Here is a 14,592-nt window from a genome sequence, read left to right as displayed (position 1 = left end):
TCTGCTTGGGGGAGTAGAAACACTGAGTTTGGAGCTGTAGAAGTACTCGCTTTGGAGTACTTCTATATAAGTGCATGCGTTTTGTACTAGAAAGGCGTTTGCTGGCCAGTAACGTGGCGCATATTTCTCTTCGATCATAGTGTCAATACTTTTAGAGCTTGCGCACGTTTGTTCTTGTTAACTCAATAGAGGCATTCGGTCTGGGGGAGTACTATTGCCCTTGTGGGCGGAGTACTAGCACTCTGTGGAAGAGTACTAGCACTCCCTTGCGGTAGAGTAATAAGACTTTGTCAGGGGGAGTTATTCTACTCTCCTTCAAAGAGGGTCGATCTACTCTCGAAAAGGGAGTGAAATATGGGAAAAGCAGATACTCCCTCGAAGAAAATTCCCGGAACGGTCTTTGGTTTTAGAGTGTATAGGAATTGCAGAAGCTTCAATGCAGTTACCTTTAGCGCTGTTGAGTGTTTCAAGAAACAAAAGCAGGTCAGATACGTAGGATACGTTAGATATAATATATATGAGAATGCACTGAAGAAGTTACGGATTGGTTGGCTCAGATAATTATGCATATCTAGACGCACATATATGAACCTGGTGAAGCCATGCAATAGCAAAGCTGTTATATGGCATAGGACTAAATGCAAAATGCACAATCATATTTATTTACATCTACTTAATCTGTGACCTTTTGCGATGTTTACGTTTGTGCATTGCACGTGTCAGTTGCTTGATTTCGTTAAATGCTGACGTTTACACGCCGTACCCTCCTCGAGCTATGTTGAAATGCGGACACCAAGTTAAGCGAATAAATCGACGGACCGCTGTCAAGAGGTCGAACGCACTCGATGATACATGTCGAGGAAATAATAAGTACAAGAGGTGTGTGCGCCAAGACGTGCGACAGATACCTAAAATATATTTAGGGTTTCTCTACTCCTTGCAACATTGGCACATACCCATTGAAGAATTGGCCATGAAAGGACACATGCCCATGCCGCTACTCATCGACATGCCAAAGGGCGAGAGAGTGGGGTCGCCCAAATGTAAAAAATTACGTAAACCAACGAACCAAAAGGCTGTTCAATTCGACATTTCAGTAAGAGGTATATGTGCTTGAGGGACAAGGTTTAGCAGAAATTTGTACAGAATTTATTTGACGATTTGCTTTTCATTGCACAACACTATTGTGCTTACTGGCGCTGGTGGGCCCGTCGACATGTATAAGCAAGTTTGCTGGAGCTAGCAGTTTACGTTTACAGTTCGATCTTGTAGAAATTCTTGGTTCCTACACGTTTTCCATGCGCGTTGTCATCACACGATTCGTTGTCACTTTGCGTGTATGTTACTTTTCCCACCGGCTAATCATACATTCTGTTTTACCGAGTCAATATAGTCTCAGAAGGCTGCGTTTTCTTTGCGCAGCGTTCGTCTTTCCGTTTGTGATCTTCGCCGAGGTGGTCAAAAACTTGAACTGGCCCAAGATATGGTCCGGCATCTTCTATGGAGCCGTCTTCCTGCTCTCCATAGATGAGATGGTAAGCATCGGCATTTCTATGCGGCCCAAACTACGTCCTAATTGGCCCACCTGCCTTCAATAACTTTTGAATGCACACGCATTTTGTAACGACTTCATAGTCAACCTGATAGGGAATTTTTTTTAGCCCGTAAAGCAGGAGACAAGTGCGTAAGCACCCCTTCTGTTGACCCTCAGTCGTAACAAAGAGATGGCCTATTTTGAATAATCTTAGGCAGTGAAATTCATTGAAAGATTTATGGCATCTCTATAATAAATAACATACGCCTGCCTCAAAAATTACGCAAAAATGGTGTCTTTGTAGAACGTTTCCGCGTTGTATTAAGTAAACGCCGGCCGAAGTTAGGGCTCTTGACTTTTGTTTTTCTCCTCCGTTCTATTCTTATGTTTCTTTTGTACGTAATTTTGTCTCACACCCGAACTAGACAAGATTGTAGAATGTGCGACGGTGACACTTCACAACGGAGGGAAAATAACACCGGCGTATCAACCAATGTATCATCATCATCAGCCTGGTTACACCCAGTGCAGGGCAAAGGCCTCTCCCATACTTCTCCAACAGCCCCGGTCATGTACTCATTGCGGCCATGCCGTCCCTCCAAACTTCTTAATCTCATCCGCCCACCTAACTTTCTGCCGCCCCCTGCTGCGCTTCCCTTCCCTTAGAATCCAGTCCGTAACCCTTAATGACCATCGGTTATCTTCCCTCGTCATTACATGTCCTGCCCATGCCCATTTCTTTTTCTTGATTTCAACTAAGATGTCATTAACTCGCGTTTGTTCCCTCACCCAACCTGCTCTTTTCTTATCCCTTAACGTTACACCTATCATTCTTCTTTCCATAGCTCATTGCGTCGTCATCAGTTTAAGTAGAACCATTTTCGTAAGCCTCCAGGCTTCTTCCCCATAGGTGAGTACTGGTAAGACACAGCTACTATGCACTTTTCTCTTGAAGGATAATGGCAACCTGCTGTTCATGATCTGAGAATGCCTGCCAAACGCACCCCCACCCCCATTCTTATTCTTCTGATTATTTCCGTCTCATGATCCGGATCCGCGATCACTACCTGCCCTAAGTAGGTATTTCCCTTACCACTTCCAGTGCCTCGCTACCTATTGTAAATTGCTGTTCTCTGGATGTATTATTCCTATGTATTATTCAGAACAAACGTCCAGCCGGAGACAATGACGTCGTTAGGTGACGAGTGCCCTGAAGAGGAGGAAATTGAGGCACTAAGGTTGTTCACACATTCGAAACTATTGAATAACAAATTGAATGGTGTCGTCTTCGCTTCGGTTTTCGAATCGAATAGTGGCTATTCATTGCTGCCAATATTTTGCGAATATATTGCGACTACGTCTCGAATATTTCAATTCGTCAACTGCGCCCAATTAAACATAACATAGAAACAAAAGTACGGTAAGTTTTCACCTTCGCATTTGTTGTGTAGACATGAAACATGAGTACTTGCGTAGTGGAGCAGGCAACATCGCTTAGGTAGCCATGCTTTACAGGCTACATGTACAGCGATCATTCGCGCGCTCTGAAGAGCGTGCGAATGATCCTTCATTCATGGTACGCCAGATCGCTTCATGCATAAATCGCGCATTAGATAGTTCGCTCCATAACGTACTAAGCACCGACAGAAACTTCCTAACTTTAAAAATGCTAGTATCTGAACATCGTTTTATATTATTGTGATAACGACTGTTCATTATTCGTAAAATATTCGATTCGATTCGCTTCTGACACTATTCGATTCGGTCTCAAAAATCACTATTTGCTCACCCCTGTGAGACACATGCAGTGTTCATACTACAGCATGTTTTTGTTTGACAAAACAGCGGCACATCAGACGAAGCAAGAAGGGTGCACACGCTAGCGCTGTTTGGGCAAGTAGGAATGTCACTAACTGGCTAAAACTATACAGGTATACTGCAGGTTCGTGTTTAAGTAGGTGATAAATTTTGCTCCATTCTACCTAGCGACGATAGACAAACTCCTATATTTCTGCTGGTGCTAGAATGGAATGGAATGGAAAACTTTATTGAGTCTTTTAAGGTTTTAGCGGGTCGAGGCCGAAGTCTTCATTCTTGAAGCTTGGGTCCTCTTCAGCCATGGATGGGCCCCTAGTGCAGGGCTCCACTGAGCCGGGCCGCCTCGCACGCGTGCGCTATTAGAGCTCTTTGAGCCTCTAGCTCGCGGCTGGTGAGCCAGCTCTCCCATTGCTCCGCACTTGGTGTTTTGTGTTTGTGGAATGCCTGGTTTCTTGTACACTCCCATGTAATGTGGTATAATGTTGGTTTAGCTCCACACCACGGACAGGTTGCGCTATACTGCGTGGGGAACATCCTGCTTAGTATGTGTAAGTTTGGGAAGGTGCCCGTTTGCAGTCTCCGCCATCCTGCGGCCTCCTCCTTTGTTAATGCTTTATGTGGTGGGGGATATTGATATCTTAGCCCCTTATAGAGGTTTAATAGCTCTGAATAGCTGTTCCCGCAGTTGATCCGTGGCCCCTCTGGCGCGGTTGACGTTCCTGCTCGGCTGGTCATCCCTCGAGCTAGGCTGTCCGCCCCTTCGTTGCCCCTGATCCCTGCGTGGCTTGGTATCCAGATAATGTTATGTGTGGGTTGTCCCTCAGCGATTGGAACTCTGCTGAGGATCTTGAGCGCCGTGCTACTAATTCTGCCTCTTATATAGCTCCGGCACGCCTCTTGTGAATCTGTTAGAATATTGAGGGATATTCCTGTTCTATAACCTTCTTCCGCAGCCAGTGCGACAGCAATTTCCTCTGCCTCGGTTATGTTAGCCACCTCGGCCGTGAGTCCTGTGATTAATTCTCCTTGATTATTTACTACTACCGCTGCCGCGTTGTTTTTGTGTGGTTGTGAGTATAGGGACGCATCGGTATAGACTGTATTGTCCCGATGTCCCATCGTCTTTTCGTAAAACTCTGCCCTAGCCTGTCTCCTACTCGCATGGAGGTTTGGGTCCATGTTGCGAGGGATAGGTTGTATTCGTAGTTTCTTTCTTAGTGGGTCTGGTATTGTGGCCCTGCTACTTTGTGGTTTTTCTACTTCCCGACCTAGCTTTGTCAGGAGCGCCCTTCCTGTTGTTGTATTGCTGAGTCTTCGTACTTGTGCGTTGAGCTGGCATTCCCTTAGTTCTTCAAAAGTGTTGCTGATTCCAAGTTGCATGAGTTTGTCGTTGGATGTGTTCCTTGGGAGGTGGAGAGCTGTTTTATACGCTTTCCGGAGGATGATCTCCACTTGCTCTTTTTCGGTTTTGGTGATTGCATGGTACGGCAGTGAGTATGTGACCCGGCTGACTATCAGGCTGTTGACCAACCTGAGTGTGTCCTCCTCTTTCATGCCATATCGCTTATGTGCCACTCTGCTAATCATTCGGCCCACCTGTCCTGCTGCTTTGTTTAGCAGGCAGATTGTGTGGCTGCATTTCCGGCTTCCTTGCAGCCACATGGCGAGGATTCTAATCATCTTTTGTTCCGGGATGTTCTGTCCTTCTAGCCTTACTTCGAGCGGGGCATCAGTGGGGTGTCTGCCCACCCTGAGGAGTTCAGATTTCTCCGTGGAGCATCTGAGGCCTCTTTGCTTTGTGTATTCTTCGATGCAGGTGGCAGCTTCTTGTAGTGCCTCTTGTTTATCCCCTAGTGAGCCTTGAGTAGTCCAGATCGTTATGTCGTCCGCGTACATTGCGTGACTGATTCCTTGGATTTTGCTAAGTTTCTTGGTAAGGTTGACCATCGCTATGTTGAAGAGTACTGGCGAGATTACTGAGCCCTGCGGAGTGCCCTTGCATGGCGTTTGAAAGGCGTCACTCCTAGGTCTCCCAGGCCTACTGTCGCTGTTCTGTCGGTTAGGAAGCTTCTGATATAGTCATGGACTTTCTTCCCGCAATTAGTGGTGTTGATCCCCTCCATAATGGCGGCGTGGGACACGTTGTCAAAGGCTCCCTTGATGTCGATGGCCATGACCACGTTTTCCCCGTGTTTCGGCATTGTCTCGAGTACCTCTTCCTTTAGCTGTAGCAAGATATCTTGGGTAGACAAGTATGCCCTGAAGCCGAACATGGTGTTGGGGTACCATCCTGCGTCTTCAAGATGCGTTTGGATTCTTCGGGTTACTATTCTTTCGTACAGCTTGCCTAGACATGATGTAAGCGAAATTAGTCTGAGATTTTCAATTTGGAGTTTTTTGCCGGGTTTGGGAATCATCACCACTACGGCGTGTTTCCACTCCGCTGGTACTTTGCCTTCCTCCCATACTTTGTTGAGGTAGAGGGTGAGCTGGTCAATTGCTTCATCGCTGAGGTTTCGAATTAGCGAGTTTCGGATTTTGTCAGCCCCTGCTGCTGTGTTCTTCGTTGTAGCCCTTACAGCCTCGACGACCTCTTCTCTTGTGATGGGTCGGTCTGTAGTTAAATTTTCTTCACCCTGGTAGTCGCCTCGGTAGCCTTCTACCGAGATCTTCCCGTAGCATTTTTCCCGTACTGCTTGGAGCAGTTGTTCTTCTGTTCCTTCATACTGGTGGATTAATCTCTGAATGAATTTGCTACTTTCCGCCTTGCTCTTGCTCGGATCCATGAGTGTTCTGAGGATATGCCATGTTCTGGCTGTGCTTAGGGTGCCATTCAGTGAGGTACTAAACTGCTGCCACCCCTGCCTTGCCAGCTGCGTTGCATACTCCTCTGCTTGCTGAGTTATTTCGGCAATTTTCTTCTTATGCTTTCTATTTAGCTTCTGACGCTTCCACCGCTTGGTTAGGCCTCGTCTTGCCTCCCATAGCCTGAGGAGTCGTTTGTCCACTTCTGGTGCTTGTTCTGTTCGTTCGACTTCTTTTGTGTAGAGATCTCTTATTTGTCTGAGTTGATGGCTCCAATCCTCTGCCGAGGTTATGTCCCTTTTTAGCTGTTTACAGTGGACTCGAAAGGCATCCCAGTCTGTTAGACTTGCCTTGCCAATCTTCCTCCTGATGATTTCTGCCTCTGTGCTGACCCTGATGATGTAGTGGTCGCTGCCGAGGTTTTCTTGCAAGTTCTCCCATTCGACTTGCTTAGCGCCCCTGACAAAGGTTAGGGCGGGACACGTGTCCACGCTTACGCTATTGCCCTGTCTGGTGGGTTGGCTTTCATCTGTGAGTAGCTCGCAGCCTATGTTTTCTGCAGCTGTGCAGATACTGCGCCCTTTCTTGTCTTCGATTCTACTGCCCCACTGCGGACTCTTCGCATTGAAGTCTCCTGCTATTATTAGGGTGTTTTGCCCTGCAAGCTTCTTCGCTTCCGCAAAAAGCCTAATGAAATTTCCTCTGTTTTTAGGTGGGCTATATAGATTGATTACGAAAGTGCTCTTAGCTTTCTTTTTCCGTTTTGGAATCACTTCGGTCACGATATGTTCTAGCTGTGTGTCTTCTAGTTCCTTATGTGTTATGGTTGTTATTTTGTTGCTTATTAAAGTCGCTGTTCGTCCATTTTCCTGACACGTATATCCTTTTAGGGTTGGGATGCAATTTGTTTCCTGTAGTAGTATTAAATCTGGTGGATTTCCTCTAGTGTTAATGAACTGTTGCAGGAGCCCTTGCTTGCGCTTGTAGCTCCTGCAGTTCCACTGCCAAATCTCTAGTTGGTTTGGTCCTGCCATGTTGATGTATTGGTGTTGTTATTTGTTCCCTGGGATTCTGATCCAAACCTGCGCTCGTTGTAGAGGCGGTCTCTGGCGTCGTTTACAGTTCTCTGTGTAGTTTGATTCTTTACGTAGTTGCGGAAGCTCTGGTCTTGCAGGGCTATCTTTTGATTTAGCTGCTGCATTTGCTGCTGCATTTGCTGCATGAAAGCTTTGAGGTCTTCAATTGAGGTGTTCCCCTCGCTAGTTTGCGTGCTCTCTATATGTTGCTGCGGCGGTGATGGCGCCCTAACTGGTGAGAAACCTGCCTTTCTCATCTCTTGCATTTCCTGAATTAGGTCGTCTATTCTTTTCCTGAGCTGCCGGGTTTCTTCGCGGCAGAGCTCAAGCTCCTTTTTAAGATTACTGTTTTCGGCACAAAGCCTCTTCTCGTTTTCTGTCTGCATGCTTGTGTTATTGGTTATGTTGTTGTGCGGAACAAGAAGCGTTTTGGGAGGGCCGGCTCCCCAGCTCACCTTAACTCCTCCGCTTTTCTTCTGCTGATTTGGCTTCGACCAGGTCTGCTGGGCCGCGCCGCCCAGGGGTGGGTAGGACTCGTCCCTCTCCCGGCTTCGGCCCTGGCCTTGACTGTGGCTGCGCCCTCGGCTGCGGCTCCTGGATTCACTCCGGTAGTCGCTCCGTCGCTCTTTATCTTCATTCCGCAACCAGCGCGGTCGCCTTGCTCCGCTTCTGCTCCTGCTGCGTCCCCGCCGCTGTTGGCCCTGGGGTCCCCAACGTAGTTCGTTTGTCGACTTTAGGCGTTGTTTGCAGTCCTTTGTGCCCACCGCGTGGGAGCCCCCACACAGCAGACACTTGGGTGTACATTGATGATGTTCTTCCGGATCTTTCTGGCCACATTGCTTGCAAGCTCTGATTCCGGGGGTCGGGCAAACGTCCGACCGGTGACCTTGCTGGCAACAAATATAGCAAACTTGCCGCGTTGGTCTGTATGGATAACACCACATCTCTCCCCCGTAGTACAAAACTTGCTTGGGGAGGATGGGGCCATCAAAGGTGATAACAGCTGTGCTACATCGGCCTAGCATTCACGCCGCTAAAATCTTCACCCCTTGCGTGCGTGTTCGTAAGTTTGTCTTGAGTTCTTCGGCGGGGGTCCCCGGGTCCACCCCGTGAATGACCCCGCGCAGCGTTCCCTCCGGCGCCGCCACGTGCGCGTTGACTTCGTAGCTGTGCTCACCAATCTTCAGTTGCGTGATGCGCCTGACTTGCTGAGCAGCACTTTCGTTGTCTGTACTAATTATGATGATGTTTGAGCCCGTGCGGAGCCGGATGATGAGGTCTTCAGCCCTGCATCCATGTCTGGTGGCCGCAACCACCGCTCGCGCCACTTGGTGTGTCTGCAGGTTTTTCACTGCCAGTCCCTTCGGCCGGAGGACTATCTTTAAATCATCTCTGGGGAGCGGAGGCAGTCTCCTCCTCGGCGCTCTCTCTCCCTCTCCTTGCTTGGCCACAGCTGGTGCGCCATCTGTGCTCTTCGTCGAGTCTAGGGAATTTTCATTCCCTAGCTTCTTTCCCGCCAAAAGTTCGGCTTTTCCGCTACGTTGTCGTTTTCTTTGCCGCTTGGATATGGCGATCTCCCAATCCGTGTCTGTGTCCTTGCCTTGATTTGCTTGTGACATTGGTGTCGCTGGGGTGCCGCCTTTCAGGGCTTGAGTAGTTACCGCTGCTCCGTGGGCGAGGGTCTCCCCGGCGGCGTCGCTGAAATCTTCATCCATAATTTCGTGTGTTTCCGCCACGAAACTTGTCGAAACTTGGGGTTGTAGGTGTGCTAGGTTGGGGTTGATGACTCGGGAAATCGCTCCAGGCTCCTCTGCCGCTGGCCGAGGCTGGCAGGGCCGCGGAGCCCCGCTACCATGTTAGGCCTAATGGGCCTAGCTTCTGCCGGCCACGTAGGGAATCTTCAAGCTCGTGTAAATCCAAAAATAGCGGACCCACCGGCTCGAAAATGGTGTCCTCGTGGTCCGTTCCGCTTCCGGCGTCGGTTCCGACCAAAATTTGGACGGTCCAATTGGGTTAGACGGGTAAAAAATCCCGAAAACTACGGAGCGCATGTGAAGCAGCAGCCAGGGTCCCTCGATCTTCCTGCTGGTGCTAGAAGTAATTTGCAAGCTTAGACATCGCAGGCCTGCGTACATTTGATTGTCTGTACATAATTGTCTGCTCCTTGAAGAGGAAAACAAATATGATGATGAGGCTAAAATTAAATTAAAATATGGGGTTTAACGTGCCAAAACCACTTTCTGATTATGAGGCACGCCGTAGTGGAGGACTCCGGAAATTTCGACCTCCTGGGGTTCTTTAACGTGCACCTAAATCTAAGTACACGGGTGGTGATGAGGCTGTTACTGGTATACGTGCTTGCGGCGCTGCCCAGGCAGCGCTACAGAAAAGGGAGACCCGAGCGCCCTCCGCACCGCTTTTTTCACATTTTCGTTCGTCTTTGATCAGTTAACTCTGAATATATACCGCGACATGGTAGCAAGATATGCTTAGCGATTTCTCTGCTAATGGAACATGTTATACATACCTAAGCGCGTCATCGGCTAATTGTCTCCTGTAAGAAAACGTGCTCGGGCAGCTTTACGTACCTTCGTACACTCGTACGCTGTCCTTTAATAACCACAGCACAATATTCTAGTCAATATTTGCTGGTCGATATAGTTCCATGCCATGCTTCTGTATGGAGCCTCTCCAGCATGCCGTTTCCGCACATGTGTGGCTTCGCATTAGGCTCACTTTTGTCTATGGTGTTGTGCTGTGGTTAGCGTTGTATATATATATATATATATATATATATATATATATATATATATATAACGCTAACCACAGCACAACACCATAGACAAAAGTATATGTATATATATATATATATATATATATATATATTGTAAGCATTTATGCGGACTTCACCTTCATTTGTATAAAGTCATCATCAATGATCGGCTCGTGTTCGGTTTTGCATCGGCGCCATTTTTCCTTCTTGGAATCTTGGAATCAAGCGTCGTCTCGACCATGGTATTTAAAGTGGTGGAGGCACTTTAAGGTCCCTTCGACCTCAATCCCCTTCAGCTAGGTTCAGGACGCCGCTTACGCCAAGAGGCCGCCATGTCGCAAGACAAGACCGCAGCGTCCACCATCTCGGTTCAAGTGCCAGCCACCCATACTCCCAGCCCTGCCAACAACCGGTATCGCGATCCTGAAATCTTCTCTGGCTCGCCTGGTGAGGACGTTGTAGACTGGCTCGACAACTGCGACCGTGTCAGCGAATACAACAACTGGAACGAGACATCGAGGTTAAACAACGTGCCATTTTACATCTCTCAAGTAGCCAAGACATGATTCCTGAATCACGAGAGAGACTTCCGTGATCGGTAGCCTTTCAGGGAACAGCTACGACGGATTTCTGGCACACCCACGGTTCGTTCGGAAGTTGCGAAAAAGAGGCTGTCTTAGCGCGTCTAGCATTATGGCGAGTCGTGTACCTCTTACATTGAGGACATCCTCGCGCTTTGCCGCCGTGGCGACGGTGCCATGCCAGAAACTGACCGCGTGCGGCACCTTCTTAAGGGTATAGGATCTAGTGCCTTCAACGCACTCCCGCTTAAAACCCTTCGACGGTGTCGGACGTCGCCTCCGTCTGTCAGTGCCTCGACGCCCTGCAATCAATTCGCTTCCAACCGGACTTTTCGGACAACCCCCTGGCAAACAGTATTAAGCTCCGGTCTGTCATTCGAGCCACATTTCGCGAGGAATCGCAAGCGCATGGCTCACTCCCTTGCAGCAGCGTTCACGTCCAACCTGCTTCTGCTTACCTGAGCGGCATTATTAAGGTGGAATAATGCCAACCATACCAACGCTTCTCCTTGCTCACAACCGGATTCTTACGCCCAGGTTGCTGTAATGCCAGCCGCGCCGTCTCCAGCCACACCACCTGCGCCTGTTCATGATCACCTGGCACCTTTAGTCGCCCGAGCTCCGAACCCGCCTTACTACTCTACCTTGCGTTCGTCAAGGCCTATCTGCTGTTAGTGCAGCTTTTGAGGACATATCTCCCGGTTTTGCCGACGCCACCAGCAAGACGAACGGCGTGGTTACGCTGCCTTTGAGCGCGATGAGCCACCTCCTCGCGTCTACCGCACTTATGACGATAATCCTCCCGTTCGCTGATCCCCATCTCCGGCAGACTTCTCCCACACCGCACACAACACACGTACCTCGAGACACCGCTTCCTATCGCTGCTCCGACGTTCTGTTTCGCCACTTCGACCTTTCTCCCAACTCCATGTCCAGCGACCGGAAAACTAACCAGTGCAGTTTTTGGAGAGAAAACTGCATCGCCTCGAAGTGCTCCAAGTCCTCATGAACGTCCTTCAAACATGTTATTGGTGCCTGTGGAGTGTGTGCGTTTGTTAGCTCTGATCGACACGGGAGCTTTTATATCTATTATGCGTGCGAACCTGTGCTCTCGTCTGCGGAAAGTGAAGACTCCTTATATTGGATCATCATTGATTGGGGCTAATGGAGCAGTCATTCGACCATCAACCCAATGTACAGCACGTGTCTTCATTGATGGTATCCGTCATCACATTAGGTTCGCGATTTTATTCCCGTGCGCTCATGAACTAATTTTTGGTTGGGGGCTTCCTCTCGTCAGCGTCCGATTTAATCTCTTGCCATCAACGTGTAGTTTATATGACCGAGACAGTTCATTGCAACGGGAGTGCCGATGAGCCACGACTGCGTTTTCTCACTGCTGCCGATTCTGCACGGTCTCCAGGCCACGAGCAAATCATAAGTATTTCTTCTATGGACATCACCAATGGCGACGTGTTCATCACTCCTTACGGCCGCTGTCTTGCCCGTGAGATTGTCTTCGCTTCCTGCCTGGTGCGCTTCAATGAAAGCTCTGTATTATTCATCGCTTTAAACGCGACCACTGGGACAATCGTCCTACGTCAACGCTCCGCAGTGACCTGTTATGTGGATAGCCAACCAGTTTCCCTGCTTCCTCTTGGCGCCTCGCAAGCTGTTCCTCCACAGGGCAAATCTGCTTCATCTGCCCTTGCTTCCGTGATAAGTCCTGACCTTACTGCTACTCAGAGTGAATCGTTGCTAAAATTTCTGAAGAAGCATCAGGCCTGCTTCACTCTAATAACAGTTGCACGCTTTGGGGTGTATATTTGCCACACAAAGATAATCGTCATCTGTCTTGTCCGCAGTTCCTTTCTTTAACGTGGCGAGCCCGGTACTTTCCAGTAACGAACGGCATGCGCGTTATCAGCATGACACGGCATTCCCGACAGGAAAGTAAAGAGCGCAGCCTTTTCAAGAAAGGAAATGCGAGCAAGACAGATGACAATTATTGTTGTGTGGCAAATATACACTTCAAAGGGTGTAAACTTTTCTTAGAGTGTTTGATAAGGATACTTCGTCACTTGCACAGACTTCCGTTGCCTTCCATCGTATCGACACCGATGGCCAGTCTATTGTACGCCATTGCCCTTACCGAGTCTCTTTGGCCAAACGCAAAATTATCGAGGAGGACGTCGCCGATATGCTGAAAAGAAACATCATACGTCCCTCCGCCAGTTCTTAGTCATCAGCCATCCTTTTAGTGCAGAACAAGGATGGATCGATACGATTTTGTGTTGACTACACCGCGCTAAACAAGATCACCGGCAAGGATGTATATCCTATGCCCCGTATCGATGACGCCCTTGATTCTTTGCAAGGCGCACAATACTTTTCCAGTCTTGCTCTTCGCTCCGGGTATTGGCAAATTCCAATGCACGAAGCGGACAAAGAAAAGTACGCCTTCTCTACTCCGGATGATCTTTACGAGTTTAACGTAATGTCATTCTGTTGATGCAATGCTCCCGCCACATTTGAAAGAATGATCGACCCTGTTCACCGCAGCCTCAAGTGGAAAACTTGTCTATATATGTTACCTCGATGACAACGTCGTGTTTTCCTCGACTTTCACTGACCATCTGCAACGCTTGGATGAAGTGCTCACATGCCTTCACATGCCTTCAACGTAACACGAGGAAGTGCCGTTTGGCTAGCACAACGATTAAAGTCGTGGGTCATCTCGTTAGCAAAGACGGCATCCAGCCCGATACGGATAAGATTTCCGCAGTGCTCAACTTTACACCCCCACTTCGTGCAAAAAAAAACTGCGCAGCTTCAGTGGACTCGCCTCATACTTTCGAACTTTTATCCGGAACTTCACCAGCATTGCCTCGCCCCTCCAGAAGTTCCTTGCTAGTTCCATTTCCTTCGATTCGAACGATCAGTCTGGAGCCACGTTCCAAGAACTCAAGTGCGCAGTAACATCCCCACCTGTTCTTTGTCATTTTGATGACAAGACGCCCACATTACTTTTTACTGACGCTAGTGGTCAAGGAATTGGTGCCGTACTGCTGCAGCGCGACCATGAATTTTGCGAAAAGTTTGTTGCATATGCAAGCCGCGTTCTCACTTCCGCTGAAAAGAAGTACTCGATAACCGAACAAGCGTGTTTGACTGTTGTCTGGTCCACCCCCCCCCCCCCCCCCCCCGATTCAGAAATTTCTTCCATATCTCCACGGTCTACATTTCACGGTTGGCACTGACCACCATGCCGTATGTTGTTTGTCGAAAATCAAAAACTTATCTGGACGCCTTGGTCACTGGATACTCCGATTACAAGCATATGATTTCCATGTCATATACAACTCCAGAAGGAAGCACCGAGATGCCGATGCTCTTTCACGATGCCATTACCACCATCATCGGAGCACATCACATCACCTGGTAAAATTGGCCGCACGGAGGACGCATCGTCTATTACACTGATTTCTTCCTTGACTCCATCAAACCACCCTTCAGTGCTTTCCACTCACCAGCGCGCCAATTCTTATTGCCGTGGTATCATCAATCGCCTTAGCGGTGTTTCATCTCCACCCAATTCCAGGCTACGGAAACAGCTCAAACTGTTCAAGTTCGAAGACGACGAGCTCTAAAGGTACATTTTTCATCCGGAAGGCCATCGATGGGTTCCCGTTATACCGCGCTCTCTTTGCGCTGCAGTTCTGCACGCCTCACACGATGACCCTACGTCAGGCCACTTGGGCTACCACAAAACACACGAGCGCATACGCAGCCGATTCTTTTGGCCAGGTCTTTCCACGAGCATAGCTAGATATGTTGCCTCGTGCACGCTTTGCCAACACCTGTAAGCGACCTACTACTGCTCCGGTCGGGACGCTACAACGACTTCCTTGTCCAGCAGAACCCTTCTCTGTCGTCGGCATTGACCTTTTCGGGCCACTCGCACCTACTCCAGACGGCAGCAGATGGATCGTCACTGCTGTTGAC

At 48.7% G+C, this 14,592-nt stretch overlaps 1 protein-coding gene across 1 annotated transcript in view; it reads left to right on the top strand.

The window, feature by feature from the left end:
* Positions 1-6,192, top strand: part of LOC126524375 (sodium-dependent proline transporter-like) — an 80,770-nt gene extending 74,578 nt beyond the window's left edge. Inside the window, exons 9-10 of the mRNA XM_072286974.1 lie at positions 1,423-1,535; positions 6,178-6,192. Of these exons, the coding sequence (XP_072143075.1) occupies positions 1,423-1,535; positions 6,178-6,192 (128 nt within the window). The remainder of the gene's footprint in view (positions 1-1,422; positions 1,536-6,177) is intronic.
* Positions 6,193-14,592: the final 8,400 nt, after the last annotated feature.

Source organism: Dermacentor andersoni, chromosome 3 (assembly GCF_023375885.2).
Source record: "Dermacentor andersoni chromosome 3, qqDerAnde1_hic_scaffold, whole genome shotgun sequence".
Taxonomy (NCBI): Eukaryota; Metazoa; Arthropoda; class Arachnida; order Ixodida; family Ixodidae; genus Dermacentor; species Dermacentor andersoni.
This window is presented reverse-complemented; position numbering and strand designations above follow the sequence as displayed.